General features: G+C 35.6%; 1 protein-coding gene across 1 annotated transcript in view; it reads left to right on the top strand.

Moving 5' to 3' along the window:
* Positions 1-23,621, top strand: part of PDE1A (phosphodiesterase 1A) — a 58,207-nt gene that overhangs the window by 5,467 nt on the left and 29,119 nt on the right. Inside the window, exons 2-7 of the mRNA XM_062004542.1 lie at positions 7,725-7,907; positions 8,374-8,440; positions 9,428-9,544; positions 11,431-11,571; positions 17,555-17,655; positions 20,118-20,243. Coding sequence (XP_061860526.1) covers positions 7,822-7,907; positions 8,374-8,440; positions 9,428-9,544; positions 11,431-11,571; positions 17,555-17,655; positions 20,118-20,243 — 638 coding nt within the window. The 5' untranslated portion in view covers positions 7,725-7,821. The remainder of the gene's footprint in view (positions 1-7,724; positions 7,908-8,373; positions 8,441-9,427; positions 9,545-11,430; positions 11,572-17,554; positions 17,656-20,117; positions 20,244-23,621) is intronic.

The raw sequence follows: 23,621 nt of genomic DNA, 5'->3' as shown, positions 1-23,621 counted from the left end.
TTCGATTCAACAAGACAAAATTACAAATAGAGGTTGGTACTACAGTCATGAAGTGAAAGGAAATCTCATTAAGAATAAGTGGCAATTTAGCAATGTAAGTTTTCATGGGAGCTCTGGAAAGAGTGAAGGTATTTCAGTGATATTACAATGGTAAACAGAGTTTTCTTGAGAAAAAGCACTTATAACATCACTACCACCACCACTCATTCTGATATGTATGATATTAGCTAAAAAGGAGGTAATTAAACCCATACTTGGTGACTACTGTTGTAATAAGCACCTTGGATCATACTGATTTTCTGGTGCACTACTCCAGTAATACACAAAATATTTGTACTGTTTCTGGACTTAAAGCTCAGGCAAACATCTTCAAATCTTGGACAAAAAGGCAATAGTTTCAATTGTGATCATGTGACTTTCAAGGTAAATAGTTTTCATCATTTCATCTCACCAAATGTCCATGTGATCATTAAAGTGCACAATGGACATATTGGTGACAAGAATTAGCATGCATGTATCTTTCTTTTATGAAACCTAAGGAAGAGGAAAAGAAAAAATCCTTGACTAGATGCTGGTGCTCAAGGAGCCGTGTGTCACGGAAGTGCAAATGGAGCCTAGCAACAGCCCAGCAACTAAATGAAATTCTCAACATTTCCAGGAGATCCTGAGCTGAGGAACAGTCAGTGTAGCCTGTTCTTGTGCAGCTTTCATTATGCAATTTGATTACATTTGCCATCTGGAGAAGGTTGTTCCTTGAAGTTTTCAAGTTTTTCAGTACTGTAGAACTTGAGTCCATGACAGTGCTCCATCTTAGGCTAGTAATTAATATCTTAAAAAATAAGGAACTGGGATACCTATTTGAAACCCCTAAGCTTGCTTTCACTCTCTTCTAGCCATCAATATAGGTTTAGTGGCTTCTGTGTATTTAAAATGAGTATCAAGTCAGTGAAGGCTCCATCTTTTACATTTCTCGCACTGTTTTATTTTCACATTTTATTGTTGCAAGTCTCTAAGCTAGTGCTATATCAGCTGCTGCCGAGCATCTTACAGCAGGAGTCTGTTGCTTGACATTACAGGAATATTTGCATTCTCATCCATAGCATGCAACATGTAGCTGACTTTGTGAATCACGTAGTGTTGCTTACTGTAAGGCTCTGGTTATGCAAGAAATTGTGATAATTCATTCACCATTATTCATTCAGAGTAGCCAGCAAAGATGGTCACGCCAGGAAATAGCTCTGGAGGTGCAAGGGTAGAGAGTGTTAAATTCTTTTCATCAAAGAGATGTAGATATTTGTTCAGATTTTTAAAAGACAAATTGATTTGTTCATTTACACATTAAAATAAGTAAATATTTTATTTACAGGACAGTGGGGTGTTTGGTGAATGATAGTGTGATTAATTTTGAAGCAGCTGGATAATATTTCTTCTCAAAATTATCTTTTTTAAAACAAATCAGGGAATATTAATGAAAACAATCTGCCTAACGATACAAGAATAAAGCAAGTGGAATAGAAGGCTTTACTTGGTAATTCTTTGACAGATGAAAACTATGGTCTGTATGATTCCTCCCTGAGCTGTCTTAGTTGAGAAGAGATTGGAAATGGCCATTATTTAAGCAGGAAGTTAAATAATGATCTTGGATATTATTGTCCATAGCCAGCCCATGGTTAAATGTGCTTTGTTCGAAGTTGCTTTGTTAGCAGCAAACATAACATTTGAAGGACATCATTCAGTTCATCTATTAAGGGAATCTACAGAGGATACTTCTCTAACAGATGCTATTGAGAAAAAGCTTATTGTGTTGAGATTAATTCAGTATATTCCACGTTTATAAAAGCTTAAAATAAGCCTTTAAAATCTTTTCTACTAAGCCAAAGTTGTTTTGCGGTTTTTTATTTTTCTGAGAGGGAAGCTTACAACAGCTTCAAAATTATGTACAAAAATGCACCTAAATCACTATAATTTTTGACTAAACTCTTCAGTTCTAACAACTGACCTGTATCCCTTTTCTGAAGTTATTGAATTTTTTTATCTCAACATTGTTGCTGTTAATTTATTGAGATGGTCATTGCCCTGTAGAGTTTCCAGAATACTACATAAAAGTAATTGAATTTTTAAAAATGAAAATACATCAACTCACAACTGTACTCCTGAAAAATGATTTTTTTAAAAAAATTCTGAATAGCCTGACCTAAATCTTAAGATCTTTGATGGTTCTTGGTATGTATGTCCATATTTCTGAATAGACCATACATATCAAGAGCAAATGTTTCCAGTACTTGTCTGCTGTTATAATGACTGTATTTTATCGAGAATCTTTGCCATTTATTGTAATTAATTGGTAGTTCTTAATATGATGACAATTCTTCTGAGGATATGCCAAAGGTTAAGAGTGCTGCATGTTGGTGAATTCATCATTTTCTCGAAAAAGAACTTTATGTAATAAAAATACACCTCAATCATTTTTTCAATTTTTTTTTTCTCAGTGGACGTGAAGAGAATCCTTAGTGGATGTTAGTGGAAATTGCAGTGAACTACAGAGGATGTAAATATTGATTGAATATATTGATTCATGCTCGTTCAGGAAGCTAGTGAGATACTAGAACTCAAATAATTAGTAAAAATGTGAACTGGCTATTTGGACTAGAAATTCTTTACCTTCTGCATTCTAAACCTAGAAGAAGTCTTTTATTAATTCACTCTTAAGAGGTTGATCATTGGCTTGATTAATTCAATAAATGGTGAGCTAATAACCTCCTTCTCAATCTTTCCATCTCTGGAAATCTTTCACCATCTCTGTCAGGCAGCATGACTGATCAGCACTTACAGCTTTTTTCTCCCATAACCATTGTCTATTTTTTTTTTTTAATTTTCCTTTTCTTTGTTCTCCTTCATAGTATATCTGATATATTCCTAAGGGAAAAGAAATATACTTCTGACTAATCCATTAGTATATTTAAAATTCTGATTAAATTAAGAGAGCTAGAAATTATCACTACTTGAATTTTGAAATATTATTCTTGGTAAAAAACACAGTTCTGTGACAAGAAGATCAGGTTATTAGGTACTGTGACTACACTGTTAGCTGATTGCTAAGCTGAAATGCCATGGGCCATATCTCATTTAGACCCACAACTGTCAATGGGAGTTCTACTCATGGAATAAATAGAATTAAATAATCTAAGCCTCCTCTTCTCCTTGCCTCATGTATCTGTTCCTTGTATTTCATCTATTTAGTAGGCTAGTGATATATTAGTAAAATAATTATATGTGACACTGAAAATTCTGAAATTCTGACTCTGTTGAAAAAAAGTACTTTCTATGACACATTGAGTTTGAACTTTTTAATTTTGTTTCTTAGAATTTTTAGGTGCTGCTTAGCTTTAGGGGGAAAAAATAAAGTTTATGCATTGGTATATTAACATTTATTTAATTCAACTAGGATTTTGGAGTTCACACCTCCCAGTTGAACGGACTTGATCTCTGTAGAGTTTTACTTTGAGATTGACTTTGTGGAACACTATATAGCTTTAAAATAGAAAATAAATGCCCACTGTCTCTGAATTTCAGTGATTTGGAGGATGAGGTTATGGATCTTGCAGCTGTTCCACTCCAAATGTTTTCTAAGCCAAGTGTTCTAGCTTTAAGTTTGATAGCTGTAATAACTTAGTATTTTGCTCATTAATTTATCCAATGAGATTTTTTTATTTCTGTAAAAGTTTACATATTGCGAAATCTTGCAAAAATTTCATTATGCAAAAGCCAAACACTAATAACTTCCTATTAATTCCCTGATTTTACTGAAGTTGTGGAAAGTTGTCAGCTGTAAGGAGGTATAAATTAAAATAACAGTAATATACACGCTCAGAAATTAAAATGTTCTGGATATACACCGATTACATTTTTCCCACTAATTATAAACCATGTTGTCCTGCAGAATTTATTCAAATAAATTATGTCAGAATGTTCAGTGGTTACATCAGAGTGATGTGACAATATGTCTACTCAAAGAATCATCCACATGGTTAAGTTTGGACAGAAACAGTTAACAGCACAAAAGACAGACACATGGGAGCTCTGTTGCTGCACTTGATGCATTCACTGAAGTGACTACAGTACTATACTAAGGGCCAGAAAATCATATGCAAAGTGTTTCACTATAAAAAGAACAAGATCCTGGTTAAAAAAAAAAAGGTAGTGGCCAGTCAAAACCTGGTTGTCATTGGGTAGAAAATATGATTTCAGCCCTTACTGTAATGTAAGTGCTGAAGTACTCTTAGTACTTCTGGTTAATGTGTACAAGTTCTGATACTTCTGCTAAGATTCTTTTTCTTACATTTGGTAAAACTTATATATATATGTGTGTGTGTGTGTGTGCATTTTGTAAAGTGTAAGTAAAATTACTGAAAAACAATTTCATGTTTTTATGTCTCTACATAAAATCTTACTTTGAGTTATTTTAAAGAAGCTTTTTGTCAATGAGCAAGTAAAAGGTGAACAATCAGATGTGTTTTACAGAATACACAATATGTATGTATACTCATGGAAATATAGTGGAAATATTCTATTTTATAATGAAAGTATAAATAGTTGAATAAAAGTTGACAAAAGTTACAAACTACGAAATGAGTTGAACGTTGGATTGAATAAACTATGACTAGTTTAATATATAATTAAGCATAGTTTATAAGGTGTAATATATAGCCTAATTTATTTCTCTTCCTAAATAAAACTACCATCAAATTATATGTCAATCTGACAATTTTTTCAGATGTGTAGCCCTGTCCCTGTAATTATAGAAGAATGGCAGTCATTAGTAAATCTAAAGGCCATTTTTAGCAAGGCATAAGCCATGAGTAATTTTCCCCAATATAAATCTTATTCTTCAAAAGGTCAGGAAAGTATGGAAAATATGTGATTATGTGATGAACAACTGGACCTTGTTTCCCCTCTTTAATGTTTGAGCTAGGCTTCTGAAAGGAGATAATTCTTTTTGAGAAGTTACTAAGGTTATGTGTTGAGGGATCTGTAATAACTTGTACATGCAAAGGACTGTGCTTATAATTTAATTCTATGTTGAAGTTGCTTCCAGAGTTATTTAAATAGGAAGCAAAGACTGAAAATCTCTTTCTTGCATAGCATATTGCTCAGTCACCACTTATCGGAGAGCAGTAGTCTCAGTGAAAATTACTAGTTAAGAAAACACTTTTTTCAAATACTGTTTACCATGTGCTGTCTTCTTAAAATTATTACTGTAATTTACAGATTGAACAGTCCTCCTCTTTTAGAGATGGATGGTTAAAAAGGTTAGAGAAACCGCAGGGTGTCTTGCCAGCTCATATTTTCAGAGCTCAGGACTTCAGATCTGAGTCAGACTGTAGCAAACTGATGTAGGGCTCTGCTTCATGCTGCACAGGTGATGTGAAATATCTCTGTTACGTGTTTTGTGGCAGCGTAATGCCATGGTTCTTCTATCACTGGAATAACTTCATCTCATTTGAGCAATGGTTGGAATAGTTACAAAAATGTGGTTTAGGGATTATAAGGTTTATTCCTGATTATACTACAAATACATCAAATGTCAAATACTCCTCAGAAATATAAATGTACTGATCTCTGCAGGTATATTTAATAACAATGTTAGACTGGATTTAAGTGGACTGTTACAGGTTTTAATTTAGGGAATAAAATCAATGTATTGCTTTGGACCTATGGTCAATCTCAGCCTTGGTTCAGTTTTGCACGATAATTTTCCCAAATCCTTTCCTCTACACAAGTCCTGCTCCTCCAGAACAAATTACTGACTTTTGGCCTGTGGCCTACTGTCAAAAATATTCGTAATTCTTGTCCATTCTGCTCCCTTCCTCGCCTGGTAATTCTATGTCTCCAGAAAATAGGAATGTTTCTTCTATTCTTTCAGTAAACATTGGTGTTGTTGGGGGCATTTTATGTTGTTTTTTTCCCTAAACCCCAGTTCAAAAGTCTCACTAAATATGCTGCCAGCCACATGAGCTGCTGAAATTGAGAACAGGACAGATGAGAACAAATATGCTACAGTCACTGTTCACCAATAATTTCAATGACACTTCTGGCATCATGCTTTCTTTCTAGATTACCTCAGATAGTGTTATATTTACAGTAAATATATTTACATATATTTACTATATTCAGGCTATTCTTCATCATCTATATTGCTCCTCAGTTCCTCTGTATGCCAAAAACACCTGGATTAGGCAAGGTTTTAAAATGTTGAAGAAGAGAAATAGAAAGTGAAATGTGTGAAAGAGCTGCCGAATAAATGTGATGAGAAAGTGCACAAATAGAGGAAATAGTGTTATGCTAAGAGTAGAAAGAAAAGACAGTGGAAAGGTGACAACATGAAAATGGAAAAGAAAGTGGTAATTTTCCTCTCTCAAATACCCATCTGCAAATGCTGTTAGACGAATTCTCACCAAATATATTCCACAGAAATTCTTCTCACTCAGAAGAGACTTAAATTTTAGCCTGACAAGCGGATTGTCTGATAAGAAAATCACTCGCAAAAATATGTTGTCCATCATTGCTTTGTGTCAAATTCACACAAACCTGAACAGTTTCAGAAAGACAGCAGTAGAGAAATGAACCTCTGCAATCAAATAATGTCTGCAGTTCAATTTGTACCACTTCTAATAAAATATTTTTTAAGGCTGACATGCTTTACTTATATTTCTAAATCTGGAGTTTATTGCATAATTATGTGAAGAAAAACTTACTTGACTAAAGAAGACATTAGGTTCTTGGAAAACCCCAGCAGACTGAGTGATACGGGCAAATAAAAGCACGAAAAAGTAGATGTTTCTATATCTGGTAGGTTTATGGAAGTGTAGAACTGAAGCATTAAGTCTCTTTTAAGAGAATATTTATTTACATGCTTCTTCAAAATAAATTGATGTCCTCCAATTCAGATTTATTGGAGCAAAGTTTTTTTCCTTTAATACTTACTCTATTTTGCAGCAGGTGTATATAACTTTTCTAAGTTTTTGAAAAAGTAAGAACTGTGAAAGCTGACTTGCAATCCAATCTTTTGTAATAACTTTACTGCTATGATTTTGCTGCCTGTCTTCAATAGGAACACAGAGCTCAACACAGAAGGAATAAAATCTCTTTAATACCTTTATTGTACTGGAATAACATGATGAACATATATAAAGAGTCTTTATTGAAATGCTCTCACCACACCATTGCTATGTAATATCATTTACTTTGCATGTAAGTATCCAACATTTTTCTTGTACCATTTTGGAGGACAGATCAGATGGACTACTGGTGTTTTCAGTTATAGCATCAACTCCTCTTTCTATAGATGTTCATGTTAGCCAGTGTTTTAGATGTCTCAGGATATTTTAAATCATTGACTGCACTTCAATCCACCATAGTTGTGACATCTTTGTAGAAAACATCTCTTGGCTTTACTTGAATATGTTGCATTTTAGTATCTTTTACCTTCTGGAATGAGAGCAGCAGGAGAGAAGAAAGATATATGCTGTGCCCATCTTCTTAGTGGCCTCAATATGTCTACCAGAGAAACAGAAGTAGAATTTAGTCATGCGCTGAGTCAATTCTATAGACAATCTCTACTACCGTTAAATCAAGTTTCATTTACTGTTTACCTGTCCATATTTTTTTCACTCCAGTCTGCTGTCTTCTTGATTACCTTGTATATTTTTTTTTTTTTTCTGTAGAAAGCTTTTGGACACTGAAGATGAGCTCTCTGACATCCAGTCGGATTCGGTCCCGCTGGAAGTGCGGGACTGGTTAGCTTCTACATTCACAAGGGAAATGGGAATAGTGAAGAGGAGACCGGAAGAAAAGCCCAAATTCCGAAGCATTGTTCATGCTGTACAGGCTGGGATTTTTGTAGAAAGGTGAGAATTTTTTTTTCTTATTACAGCAAATGCTGCATTTAACCAGAGTCTATCATTGAAGATCCCTTAAGTGGTCGGATGAACCTGAAGCCAGTCTTTGAGACAGAATTTAAGTTTCAATTTCTGCAGTCACTCTGTTTTTCTATACAGAAATCCAGATGAAACCCCTAAATTTATATGAAATCTCCTAGTCTTTGGAAAAATCTGGGAATGAAATTTATGGATTTGAAACTTATACACTAAAATATACCAGACTGCACTAACACAAAAGAGTAATATAACAGCAAAGAGATTTGCTCCTATGTCCATAAAAAGGCTCATTTCATCTTTGGAATCAGACTCTTAAGTAGCTTAGTGTTATTTCACAAACTATGGGATGTAAATTTAAAAAAAAAAAAAGAAAAAAAATTGTTAGAGTAAATTTTAAAGAAGTCCTATTCCTTTAAAATTTTATTTGTTCTTTTAGGATGTATCGAAGAACTTCTAGCATGGTTGGTTTGGCTTACCCAGCAGAAGTGATAGTAACATTTAAGGTAAAATAGATTTAATCATTATGGATTTTTAACATATTTATGTTTATGTTTAGTGACTTTTAGAATGAAATGAATATATTTTTCTACTGAACATACTCTAGACATAGTACTACAGAACCAAATACTCTAGACATAGTACTACATAACTGAACACAGAGAACAGAGAACAGAAAGGAGAAATTAATAGTTAAAGATTTACAAATTGCATATGATTATGTTTATCATTTCACTGATTAGTTGAGATTTCATTTCGATGTTTTTAGAGTAATAGCATGAAATTTGTATAGGAATTTTTATTGAAATGTGAGACATGGTTTTATGAGCTCCCAGTGGTATAGTAATCAGTGTCTCAGCAGCATTTGTTTCCTTTTTAGGAAAGAAAAATGAGTAGTATTGAGATAGTGCTATCAAAAGAAGCTGCAGCTGATGGAACAAATACAATATTTTCTGAAAATTTTAGGCATTACTGTACTTCACCTAAGAGACAATCTTTTAGAGTAGTAAAGTTCCTGTGGCCATGTATGCAATTAAAAGATGGTATTTCTTGAAAATGTAGTACCTCACCTTTCTCTCTGAAAGTCAAGCACTGTTAGATTATTCTCAGTGTGCTATATGACTACAATCTTAACAGCTTTGCATATTAGCCTAATTAAATGATGAGTATTCACATTTAGCTCCATGAGAGTCTATAGACTATCTGTAGCAGAATGTTAAATTTGAAAGATTAAGTCATCTGATTTGAAGTTTCATAGGTTAGAATACATGTATTTTGTTCATATCTAACACAACTATTTTCACAGTCAATATTGAAAGAGTCATTAATGTATTACCTACGGTAGGAGTTTGAAAGAGTTGGACAAATAAACTTCACCAAACTCTCTCCCTTTCCTCCCAAAATCCCAAAAATATCTTTTCCAGTGATTAACTGGAAACCTACTTAAACAGATGGAAATGTTATATATTTTTTTCTTTTCTCCTCATCTACAGGATGTTGATAAATGGTCTTTTGACGTATTTGCCCTAAATGAAGCAAGTGGAGAGCACAGTCTGAAATTTATGATGTATGAGCTGTTTACCCGATATGACCTTTTGAGCCGTTTCAAGGTCAGAAATTAGACAGAGATAAAATATGTATGCAAAAGAAGTATGTCAAATTTAAAATACAAGACAGCCAAGATATATTTGAAATTATTTTTTATTGTACAATCTAGTGCAGAATTTCAAGGAATATGGCAAATTGGAAAGCTATGTAGACCCATGTCAAGTCAATCTGGTAGGGGATATTTGTAGTGAGCAGCTAAATACTGTAAGCATTAAATAAATATATTAAATATACAGCTTATTTACTCAGCAGTACTGAATCAGTGTCCCAGCTTCATAGATCAAAGATTCCTGAAAAGGCGGAAAACTGTAGTTAATGCTAAGTACTTTTTGCATGATCTAGATCATAACACGTTGCCAACCACTGTGCAAGGGTTTCAGGTGAACCTTCCTCTCTTAACTAACTTGGGAGATTATAAAGAGAAGGCTGCTTTTCAATGGTGTTTACAGAATGTTGCAATACAATATGGAGTATTTAGAACCAGCTTTGAAAGGCTAAGATAAAAAATCGGTCAAAATGGCAAATTTATCTTACATTTCATTACAGTTTCAAAATCTCTCAGGTGCAAAACTCCATGCTCCTTTTGAAGAGGCTGCCTCACTCCAAAGCTGGTTTGGATATTTTAATTTTAACTGATAATCCCAATTCAACTTTTCCCATCAAACTTTTCCCTTCAAGCTCTGGATGCTTGAACCACACCAGGACTATCACACAGAGATTACACAATGTTGCTGGCTAAGTGGGCTTAAGCCCATTCTCAGTCCCACTATTTATGTTGCAGAGCTTGTAAATAAAGAAAAAAAATCTTAAGGAAAATGTCATTTTGTGATATGGGTGTCATGATTTAACTCCAGCCATGACCTGAACACCACACAGTTGTTTGCTCACTCCTCATCAGCAGGATGGTAGGGAAGGGAATTTGAAGGGTAAAAATGAGAAAACCCATGGATTGAGATTGATAACAGTTGAAATAAAATATAATAACAACAAAATAGTTATGAAATGGGAAAAAAGAGATAAATAAAGCTCAGGAAAGAGAAGTGATGTAAACAAAAACAATTGCTTACCACCAACTGACTGATGGCCAGTCAGTTCCTGAGCAGTGGCCCCGCTGCCAACGTCCCCCTAGTTTTATTGCTGAGCATGACATCCTATGGTGTGGAATATCCCTTTGCTGAGTTGGGATCAGCTGTCCCAACTGTGTCCACTCCCAACTTATTGTGCACCCCCAGTGTATTCACTGGCAGGGCAAGGTGAGTTGCAGAAAAGCCTTGGCACAGTGTAAGCACTGCTCAGTGCTAAAAGACCACTATGTTACCAATACTGTTTCCAGCATAAATCCAAAATGTAGCCGCATACTAGCTATTGTGAAGAAAACTACTCCAGCCAAAACCATCCTAATGGGGAAATGAATAGGACTAGATATTATGTGTGTTTCATACATTGCTTGGAGGAAGAGAAGAAGGGAAGTCATACTATGAGATTTAAGGAAATCTTGTCTCAGGCAAGGTAAAACTGGTGAAGAAAAGGAGATAATCCTATTATTAGACTCCTGTCTGTCGTGCCTTTATTATATGAGCGATCTGTGCTTTCCTGGTATAGACAGACAGACAAACACATGTCTTGAAAACTAATTGGTTGATAACTCTGCAGTCTCTTGTACAATAACCACATCCTGTGCATGGTATATGTAGAGGGATATAAAGTCTACAGGAATTGGATGAAGAGTGCCTGAGACATGTCATTTATTAGACCTTTACATTTTAAATTCTGCTTTGATTGTTAACTAGTTCTATGTTATATTTATTTGTGATTTATTTATTGTGTGATTAATTTTGCAGCTGTTGCAGGGAAAAAACCATTTATTTTAATTTTTACTTGCCCCCAGATCCCTGTTCCAAATCTTATTTCTTTTGCTGAAGCTCTTGAAGTTGGTTACAGCAAATACAAAAATCCGTATCACAATTTGATCCATGCAGCTGATGTTACTCAAACTGTGCATTACATAATGATTCACACTGGTATCATGGTAAGAAATATTACAAAATTTAATTTATTTGTTTTCTTAGACTCTGCTGATTTGGATAAATCTGTGCGGGTGTCTTTTCTTAAGGAAAAAATCTCCTTTGAAAGTTGTGCAGAGACAGATTCCAGACTACCATTCAGGCTATGAATTTCATGTCATTTTAACAGTTCTTCCAGGCTGGAACTCTCCTGATTTGGAGATAAAATGGAGAAAAAAAATATCCTCCTTAAGTCCTTTTTGCTTTTCATTGCCTAGGCTTGTGTATTATATATCATACTAAAAGAGATGTATTTGCAAGAGTGAGAAGGTGAGATTTTTTTCGCTTCCCCGTCAGAGCCTGGGAGGTGTAATCAGGAAAGGAAGCTTTTTTGCTGAGGTCCTGGCCATTGAAAGATATTCTGAATTAGTGCGGACTTACTCAAATATTCTGCAGCTGCTTTTTCTTTTAGTTTATAACCTCACTTAGGACATACAGTCTTGCAGAGTCTACCTCACCCCAAAGTTGGTTTGGATATTTTAATTTTGACTGATAATCCCAATTCAACTTTTCCCATCAAGCTTTTCCCTTCAAGCTCTGGATGCTTGAACCACACCAGGACTACCACTAACAACACAGAGATTACACAATGTTGCTGGCTAAGTGGGCTTAAGCCCATTCTCAGTCCCACTATTTATGTTGCGAGCTTGTAATTAAAGAAAAAAAATCTTAAGGAAAATGTCATTTTGTGATATTATTGTGACATGTGGTACATACAGTCTGCAGACTGTATGTACCTGTAGAATGTAGGTACCTGTATGTAACTATAGTAGCCAGGCAATTGCATTTATCTTGCATTATTGTAACATCCCAAAGTTTTTTAGTGTTTTCTTTGGGAACTGAAGTGAGTCTGTGCAAGCAATTTTTACTCTAAACACTTAAGATAGTGTAGAGTTCACTCACTGTCAACTTGTTGGACAAAAGAAAATACTGACTGAAAGAAAATGGACATCTCTGTCAATGACCTTTTAATGTTTTGTCTTTGCTATGAGTGCACTTATTGAAAAAAAAAATAGGGGAAGTGGCAGTATCTGCTTTTGGTGACCATGAAAAAAATGAAAAGTCGTGAAACAATTCCATAAGACTTTTGGAAAGGAAAATTTTCAAGTTGACTGTAGATGTTTATGCTTCAATATGTAGACAATAAATCTCCTTAGGTTAAGCCTTTTTTGTTTTCCTGAAAGCTTTGCCTTTGACTTCAGTGAAAGCAAGAACAAGTCCTTAGGCTTTGTAGGTTTTTATTCTACTGTTTAAATGAAATGTTTTGCTTCTAAGCATTGATTTTTTAAAACTACAGTTTAATACATGTTCTACTTGTAGAATAAAGCCTAGAGTCTTTATGAGCCAAGATTCCTTTTCACGGAGATGTTTTCTTGAGAAAGAACTTCCATATTGGCCTGAAGCATGAGCTAGACAGCTCTTGCCAAGATAACTCTGAACCAAAATTGTTATATATGATGTTCACCTGTCAAAATACTATTTTGATAAAAGAAAAGCTTGAAGAGATTAGATCATGGTTCCTATCCTACCCTTGTATTCTAACTGCAAGCATTAATTGATGTGAGACATGTCTTTGTTGCTAGTTGAACAGCTGGATCAGCAACTTAACAGGGAAGAAAATCCCTTTGTTTTAATATATGTTATAAACATCCATTTGGCCCATTGTAACTGTCCTTAAAAAAGCCAATAGCAGATTTTGTTTGTGAAGCCAGACAAGATTCTGACTTTTTGAGCTATCGTATTTGATTTGGGATGTTTAGCCATTGATTAAGTCAGTTTGCAACACGTTTTGTGTATCTGAACACCAAATGAAGGAAGCTGTGTTGTATTTGTTGTTCAACCTGGTATGCATGAGGATGAGAAAGGTCTTTCTGCTTAAGTTTTACAAGATTAGCATCTTAATCTTGGAACTGTGCTATGATGTCTTTTGGACAGCTATTTTCAGAAAACCTTAGACTTTATTGCTGCTACAAAATATTCCTGTAAAATTAGGGCAGGTTTTAAATTTTCACATTTGAATTTCTGAATTATGATATTGGAAAGTTCTTGGAAAGATATCTAAGTGGACAACACTTAGTCAAGTGCCTTCAAACAGATGTAGCTTGCCATGCAAAAGGAATGTTTATAGAAATCAATGTTCAAAAGAGAGCCTAGCGATTCTGCAGCTTGCAAAGTATTTTTATCCCAAATGTCATTTGCAATTTGAGAATGCATCAATATCATGCAAAAGTTGTATTTAACGCGTGGGTTTTTCCTGTTGCCTGGTTAACCCAATAGAACCCTACTCAATTACAGTTTGAAGTTGCAAACTGCTTCTCAAGTTAATAATTTATGTCTATTGTAATGTCTCTTTTAATTCTGCTGTATCTTATAAAAAGTACCTGTATTAGAGTCAATCTGATGCAATTCTATATCAAATTCCTTGGTGGTTTTTGTACATTGGCATGCAATTTGAAGTTCCTCTGCTTTTACTCCATCTACGGAATTGATACTGACTCTCAAATCTTGCAGAGAATTGCTGTCTTATTTGTTCACTTCTGAAACACATACTGAAGCAAGTGTTTTTGAAAGCTTGGTTTTAGGAAATCTTTTTCAAGATTCTTGTTGTTGAGGTCATACATTTTGTGTCTTCTATAGGCACCTTGAAAACAGCCATATTTCAGCATTTGCCAAAAAACTTTAGCTGATCGGAGTTTATACTTCTCCACAAGAAATTCCAGTGGAGAATAGCACATATTCAGAGTCATAATTAAAGAAACAAAATTATCACTGTATTTTCGAAAAGTTACTATCTTGAGAAAAAAGATCCAGCTACCTCAGATCAATGTGTTAGAAAGATAGATTTTACAGATGGCACACAATCTATTAACCTTCCCAAGAGATTGAATCCCAGATGACATGACTGAAATGCATAACTCAAGCTTGCATTTATGAAGATTTCATCGTTATAAAGATTTAAGAATCCAAGTCGTAGGGAATACATCTTGTAAAGAACTTTTGAGTCATCGATCATCTTCCCATCATCCTTTTTCTCCTCCCACATACCTGTATTGCTCAAGCTAAAGGAAAAAATGTCTTTACTGTCAATAAGAACATTGTTAGATTCTCTTTCTTATTCATTTTCTCATCCATCATTTAAAAAAAAAAATAGTTTGAACTAGAGCTCATGAAAAGATGAAATGAATCTTTTTACTTGTAAACAATTTCTAAAATTGAAAAACATCTCAGTAGAAAAGATCTTTTGGTGGTTTAGTCAGGTGTCCACTAAGTCACAAAATCACTCCCCCTCCTAAATTGGACAAGAGAGAGAGAGAAATATATCAGTTTGTGCTTTGAGATAAGGATGGAGAGATAGCTCAGCAATTAGCGTCACAGTCAAAACAGACTCAACTTGGGGAGAAAAGATTTGATTCATTAAAGGAGCAATAAGAACAGGGAGATGAGAAATAAAATTGAATCTTTAAACACCTCCCCCCACCCCTCCCTCTTCCTGGGACTTTCCTTCCTTCCCCCTCAGCAGTGCAAGGGATAGGGGATGGGGGTTATGGTCAGTTCATTACAGATGGATTTTGCTGCTGCTTCTTCTCTGGGGGAGGCCTCCTCACGCTTCCCACTGCTACACTGTGGGGTCCCTCCCACAGAAGACAGTCCCTCACGAACTTCTCCAGCATGGGTTCTTCCCATGGGCTACAGTTCTTTACAAACTACTCTGGCATGGGGCCTCCCACCCTGCCCTAACGTGGGTCATCCACTGGGAGAACAGTCCTTCAGGTACTGACTGCTCCAGCCTGAGTCCCTCACAGGATCACAAGTCATGACAGCAAACCTGCTCTGGTGTGGCCCCTCTGTCCTCACGGGCTCTCAGGTCCTGTCAGGAACTCACTCCAGGGTGAGCTTCCCATGGAGTCACAGCCACCTTCATTCATCCATCTGCTCCGGTATAGGGTCCTCCATGGGCTGCAAGTGGATCTCTGCTCCCCAGTGGTATGCCATGGACTGCACCTGCCTCACCATTGGTTGGACCACATGTCACAGGGAGTCTTTCTTTCAGGGCCTAAGCACCCTCCTCCCTCTCCTTCTCCACTGACCTTGTTGTCTGAGGAGATGTTTTCACATTCTCACTCCCTGTTGCTGCTCTAGTTTAGCAACTGCACAGCAAATTCTTCCCCTGCTCAAATACATTATTCACAGAGGCGTTACCTCAGTCACTAATTGACCAGGCCTTGGTCATCTGCGGGTACATCTTAGAAATGACTGGCATTAGCCCTGTCAGCAGCAGGAGAAGCTTCTGACAGATCTTTGTTTAACAAAGCTACCCCTGTAGGTCCTCCTGCAACTGAAAACCTAGCCCCAGGCAAATCCACTACAGTATTACACCTATATGGCATAATGTCTTTCAGAAGAGAGGCAGATTCCAGCTCCTTGCAGTCTTACAGACCTCCAGATATGTGCTTTTCCCTCTTCCTTTGAACTTCCTAAGAACTTCTTCCTTAGAAATCCTTTAGCTGAAGTAGATCCCTGATTCTCTGATTTGAATATGTATCTGAATTTTGACTGTACAGCCATTTTCTAGAATACTTGCTGCCAAATAGTACCACATGAAGTTCCTGTGTAGACCATAGATATTGTTTGTAAAGAATGCTCTTCAACTTGCAATGCATTGTCCAACAACTATTTTCATTACTAAAAAAGCTGATCTTTGAAAAGGCATCTTAAAGAAAAAAATTGTTTAGTTTTAGTTATTAATTTTTGTATTTCTGTTTTATTTGGTATGTTGAAAACATTGTGAAAGCCAGGACTAGTCATGGCCTGGTTTCTTGTGACACACAATATGATGAAGGTCACAGTTTCCATTTTTAGAAGTGTTTACAGTACATTCTCATCCTCTGTTGTGACCTTTTTGAATCTATACTGCATCACCAACAGATAGTACATCTTGTTCCTCAGCAGTATTATTCTGTCACTGAGTGACCTATTTCATTATTCCTGTATTACTTATGAATCTTGGCTATTTCTGTTCTTCTTCTTTGAAAGTACTGATGTCGGCAGCTTTTACTGCTGGCAGCTTGTACGTCTTATATCCATTCATCCACATGTGTGAATATATGGGTGCATAAGGATGAGATCATTTTTCAATCCTTTAGTACAGAAGCTTACTTGTACACTAAAAAAACACCAAAATGTGTATGGAAATGCTTAACTGGCATTTGACTTAATCAGTCCTATGACTGTGGGGGTTAATTATCATATGATTTTTCTGTCCTAATTTTTAAATGGAGTAAATTTTCTCCTCAAAGATGATTTATCATCCAAGAAATAGAACTTAAAATTTAAAATTACAGGCTATTTTACAAATTGAGTGATACAGAATAGCAAAAGCTATAAAAGTGCACAAAACTCTAGGGTCTGCATTATTTTTTGTACATGACCTGTATTACCTTTTGTTCTGTGTAACTGTATGCTAGCCTTATGTATCCTTTTTTGCATTAGTACAAAGTATGATAAAATTTAGATAAAAACTGTATATATTGTTCACTAAAAGACAAATTATAAACTTAACTTCATATCAAATTTTTAAATGAATATACCACAATTTGGCAAGCTCCATGTATAGGCTAGCTATTAGGTACTTCTGACTCAAAACATATACAAAATTTACCATATAATTATCTTAATAATTTCTTAAATATTTGGCTGCCAATAATTACTTTTCCAGTGACCATAAGGATCTTACCTTCCTCTTAGAGTAATCGAAGTAAGTACAAGGAGTTATTTTACTGTTTAGTGTTTTTTACTATGAAGCATTATGGATGTCTAGTTACCTGGAATAAGACAAGAATAAAGTTTACCTAAGTTGCACATAATACAAAACATTTCCAATATTGTAGTGTTTAATCTTATTTAGACTATTATAGAAAACAATACTAAGATTTGATTTTCATTTACCAGCACTGGCTCACAGAACTGGAAATTTTGGCAATGATCTTTGCAGCTGCCATCCATGATTATGAACATACTGGGACCACAAACAATTTTCATATTCAGACAAGGTAAGTCAGCGGTTTCTTAAGTGTCATATCTGGAGTTTGCTGTTCATTGGCCCATGCTGTTTCATACTTCTTATTGATACAGCCAGGAAGTAGCCAGATAATTTCTGATTTTACAAATAATTTCTTTGACCTTTGTACAGTTTGGAACTAATGTGTCAATAGAAATTTCAAAAAGATTCAGAACACAGGCTTGAAAACCTATCACATTTCTATTTTCTCACTTGAATTCTGATACCTGAGACTCAAAAATTTCTTCTAGAGTGTCCTGGGAAAAAATACCACTTCTTTTTCAGCAATATGTCTGCATTTCAGGTGCTACATTTTGTTTCAAGTTGTGTATTGAACTTATTGGGTCCTGATACAGAGGGAGAAACCTTCAAGTACAGTTTTAAAAATACCTGCCATGAGTTCTCTCCTAGCATGTTTTGGCAGCATCTGTAGTAGTTAGAGGAAGTCTAGAAAGCAAGCCATTTTGAAAATCAGACTAACTGTATTCTCATGCAAGTGCAGTGTTTCTTCCTCTCCTCTGGTACAGAATGTCACTCTGTCTTAAAATATTTTCAGCTTATCAAGGGAAAATAACTGAACAATCCTTTATTGAGTGATAAATTGTACAGCTGATACTTAACCTAGAACAAAACATCTTATTGCTCTCTCACACTAGTCTATACTTTGTTTTTAGTGTCATCAGTTGAGGAGTCCACTTTACACAGTCTTGAAAAAAAAAATTCAGTAAAGCATTGACATATTCTAACAAAACAACTCTATGCTAGAAATACCACTAGTTTTAATGTAAGCATCGTTACACTCACCTATATGAGCAAGTGTAAATGGTTACATTAAATTAAAGTTGGAACATACTTCTGCCTTGAGATGTTCCCTTCAATAATGAACAAGTTCTAGATCTGCAGATGAAATAAAGACGTAATTCTTGTCTCCCTCAGCATAGTCTGGCTAAAAATACACTTCAATTTGTAGTTACAAGTTTATATTACTTTTCTATTTTTGCCCTTAACATTTTTCTCTCAAGTATTGCAAAACTGGAAAATTAATCAAGCTGTTCGCCTTTGAATTTTACTTTAGGCATACTTGCAAACAGGTTTTTGTTTTGTGATGGAACTCTTTTTTCCCTTGGCGTCTCAGACTCTTTTTTTCCTATGTGGTGTCTCAGAGCCATGATTGTAGGATTGCCTAAGAAAGGCAGATGAGGTGGTTGTCATAGTCATAGCAAATCTAGCACTGTTTAAAACTAGCCTTAAACAGCTATGTGTATCAAAGTGTGCTTTGTAAACATATGTGATTGGCAAATCACAGATTTTCCCTTATTTTTAGTAGAATTGTGAATGTAAGCATATTCATTATTTAGGTAGGTTATAGTTTGGTCCCTATAAATAAAAATTAAAATCTTATTTTCATTTTTTAGATTCCTTGATTGCATACCATAAACATGAGTGGTTTTACTGAATATATACTATTGCTCAACAGAACAAGAGGTTGAATTTACCTTATTGTCATAGTAAGCTGTGCTGCTAAATCAACATACCTTTCTTCCAGAATAGACTTTTCAGTTGTCCAAATTGAAATAGTTGGGAATAGATTTATCAGCACAGAAGTGCAGCAAAGACAGAAGACCCAAGGTTGTTTAGCAAGTTAAATGTGGTCTTAGGGAAACAAATTCCTCAAGAATTAATAATGCTTGAAACTAAGTATGACAGATCCATACTGCATAAAAAATTCTGAAAATCTATGTATAATTCTAGTATTATAGATTAGTCTTCCATTAATAGACAAAGGATAATATCAAGGGTGCTAACATTATGGTGTGAATCTGGTTTTCGGAAACACTTGAATACAAATTTCAGACAGGCATCTCTTTTGTTCCATTGTTATAAGGCTCAAGCTTTAGCTGTTTTTTCTGACAGAAGATGGTAGTTTAAAATTTAAGTTTAAAATGGAAGGTTGAAAATATTTTATTATTTACTATTCCTTCTGATTATAAGTGACATGGGCCAAAGCACGTCTCTCAGAACAGGGGTAGTAACTTCTTAGTACCCATGTTATATGTGGAGCCCCCTCCATTGGTGAATGCATTGCATTTTATATGATTGTATTATCAAAGAGTACTCTTGAGGAGCCTAATTAGAGCACTTCTTTTGCTTTATGACCCTGTCTCCAGTCAAGAAGCTCAATCAAGAATCTCGTTATAACTTTTGTCACAGTTATATAAATACAATGTTACACACTTGAAAATATTACTTTGCCACAAACAGTACATTCAATAGTACTATGGGGTGTCAATGCATTTAGGATTGAAACAATCAGTATTTGATATGATAGGAACAAATAAACGTAGTTTTATATGACTAGTTAATTGTTCTTATAGAGAATATACAGTCCTAGCTTCCTTAGTGCCATCATTGGGATACTATGTCAAATTCTACTTTTTTTGGTTTTACCATTAGGTCAGATGTTGCTATATTGTACAATGATCGATCTGTTCTTGAAAATCATCATGTAAGTGCTGCTTATAGACTTATGCAAGAGGAAGAGATGAACATCCTGGGAAATTTAACCAAAGATGACTGGAGGTATGACCCTACTGTGACATTCAAACATAATTCAAATATTTTAAAATAATAAAAAACACCTCCCTGTGGATTTTCTTTTAGAAGTTCAAATTACAAGAATAAACTTTGACATATAAAGGAGTAATGGATATTTAGATCTTAGAGAAGGATGCTGTGGTGTAAAGAAGTAACTTCAGGGAGACTCCATACTATTTTCTAGATCAAGTTGTGCATTTATGAGGCAAAGTGTTGGACTGTGTGGGATAAGTCTTCAGGAAAACCACAGTACTGCCACTCCTGAGCTAGATTACCTTTGTCTAACAGTGAGTTAAAACCTCCATGCAGAGTCACACTCTGCTGCCAGCTTGAGCACTATTGCCTCTGGGATTTCTGCTGTGTAATACAGCACAGCATAGTCACATCTTGGATAAGTGTTAAAAATCAATAATCTGGAGAGTCCAATAATAATGAAGGCACAAAAGCACTACATAAATCTCCTTTTGCTGCTTCTTCTTAATTTTATTGTAATTCCTGAAGAAAATTTGACCAGCTAAAAGAGTCAGGATAATAATTAATGTCATAAATTCTAAGACCAAAATGAACAAATGTTAGAGATAAGATTTTCTGCATTATTAAAAAGGACATGTTACCTTTATGTATGTTTGATCACTACATGTAGCTCTTAAAATTTCAACCGGCTTGAGATTTGGGCAGAGAGGAACCTCATGAGGTTCAACAAGGACAATGGAATCCTGGGATGCATCAAGAAGAGTGTGGCCAGCAGGTCAAAGGGAGGTTCTTCTCCCTCTCTACTCTGTCCTGGTGAGGCCTCATCTGGAGTCCTGTGTCCAGTTCTGGGCTCCTCAGCTCAAGAGGGACAGAGAACTTCTGGAGAGAGCCCAGCGCAGGGCCACCAAGATGATCAGGGGACTGGAACATCTTTCATATGAGGAAAGGCTGCGGGAACTGGGGCTGTTTAGTCTGGGGAAGAGGAGACTGAGGGGTGATCTTATTAACATTTATAAATATCTAAAGGATGGGTGTCAGGAAGTTGGGACATCCCTTTTTTCTATAGTAGCCAGCAACAGGACAAGGGGTAATGGGATGAAGCTGGAACACAAAAAGTTCCACTTAAATATAAGAAAAAGCTATTTCACTGTGAGGGTGAGGGAAGAGTGGCACAGGCTGCCCAGAGGGGCTGTGGAGTCTCCTTCCTTGGAGGTCTTCAAGACCCACCTGGACATGTTCCTATGTGACCTGATCTAGGTGAACCTGCTTCTGCAGAGGGGCTGGACTAGATGATCTCTAAAGGTCCCTTCCAACCCCTACCATTCTATGATTCTATGATCTCCCTCCTCCATCCCTCCTTTCTTCCCAGGCTCAACGCACTGCTCCTAATATCTCTACCTCCTCCCTGCTCAATAGCTCCGGGTGGGTCAGGGAATGGTGGATGTGGTCAGTCTCTCACAGATGGGCTCTGCCACTTCTCTCTTCTCATATGAGGATGACTCCTGGCATTCTTCCCCTGCTCTGATACGAGGTCCCTCCCATGGGACACAGTCCTTAACAAACTTCTCTGGTGTAGGTTCTTCCCAGCAGCTGCGGCTTCTGCCAATACAGGGTCCCTCACATGGGATAGAGTCCTTAATGAACTTCTCTGGCATGGATTCTTCACAGTTGCAGCTTCTGCAGCTACAGCATCCCTCCCTTGGGACACGGCCTCTTCTGGGCATAATTTTAATGAGCTTCTTTGGCGTGGATTCTTCCCCACAGTTACAGCAAATCAGGAATAAATACACAAAAATCAGTGAGGAGTATCAGCTTAAATATACAATTAATTGGAGGCACAGAGAGGAAACAACTACAGATTGTACTTGAAGAGCTGTTAAACAGCTTTTTAGTGCCTGGAAATCTTCAGAAATGTGTGAGGAGGACAGTGCAGTATTGTTGATTCTTATTCAGACAATGGAGGTAAGAATTAGGGTTTCTCTGCTGCCATGACAGTGTGACTAAACCAAAAGTAGTGTTTTGCTTCTTTACGTGTCTTGTGTAGTAGGAGTGAACTTAAATCTGATTACTCTTAAAAGTTCAGACATGGAAAGTTCCTAGGAAAATCTGCTATAGAAAGGGAAAGTGATAATTATTTCAGTCTTGCAAACAAGATGATTTAACAATACGGAGTCCTTAGTTTTCTTGCGGTGATAGCTGTCATTTTTGGTGTGTTTTTGTTTTTTTTAATGGGTTTGACTGTGTTTGAAGGGTACAGTTTCAAAGCAATTTGAAGGAGGAACAGTTGGGATGCAAATTAATTTGCATATTCTAACGAGATCAGATAAGATAAGGCATTTTCTAAACACAAGTTTCTATGGCTGCATATTATTAAGTTTGAAGTGAGAGGAATTAGTCTTTACATCACAGTTACATCAAAGCAAATCAGGAATAAATACACAAAAATCAGTGAGGAGTATCAGCTTAAATGCTCAATTAATTTATCTCAAAAGAAGCCTCCATAGTTTTTATAACAAACTATTCTAATAGCCCTAAAGAAAACTATACTTTCCCTCTTTAAAACACAGGCCCTTGAAAAAACTGCATTGTTATGTAAATAAAGATACCAGTACAATATGAAAAATCAATCATAATGACTAAAGCAGAATTCTACTATTGTAATTGATACTTGGACTCCTCTAAGATTGGGACTGTGCTCATGGAGATATGTGCTATGTAATCAAAGATTTAATATGAATTGTCCCCAATATACATAGAAGAAACATACTTACATGAATCTTCCTAGACCATTTAGAAATCATGTAAATGAAGACCCAGTAGACTCTTACATGGTCTATGTACAATCCTTCTACATCAAGTAAAGAGAATTTTCCAAATCAGTAATTATTGTTGAGAAAATTAATATACTTTTATGTACAATCAGAATTAATACATTTTCTTATGTGGTTCATATTTCACTATTTTCATATTAATTTAATAGAAGCTGACAAGCCAAAATTGCTGACCATAATAACAAGATATAAAGAAATTATAAACCCCAAACTTGGTTTTACTCATGAAATAGACATTAAAGTATTTTTGAGATGAAGAGTGGTTTTTCATAATGTTCATATGTTGATATAATGTTGATAGTGTTTCAGATGTAATAGCTCTTGCTCTTTTGAGTGTTTCCACAGTCTTCTTCCTAGATTTAGTGTTATGCCTACTCTTCACTAATGAGGGCTTTAAAAAATGACACAAATGCATTGTCTTGTGTGATGGTAAGCCCAGAGACCAAGTGGTTTTTTGAATACTCTATTCCTGTAAAATTAAGGAAAGACTTATAATAAGCGACAGAACTGCATGTAATTTTAGTTTATACATTAGAAAAGAGGAATTAAAAAGCAATGT

The sequence above is a fragment of the Colius striatus genome, chromosome 11 (genome assembly GCF_028858725.1).
Source record: "Colius striatus isolate bColStr4 chromosome 11, bColStr4.1.hap1, whole genome shotgun sequence".
Classification (NCBI taxonomy): Eukaryota; Metazoa; Chordata; class Aves; order Coliiformes; family Coliidae; genus Colius; species Colius striatus.
This window is presented reverse-complemented; position numbering and strand designations above follow the sequence as displayed.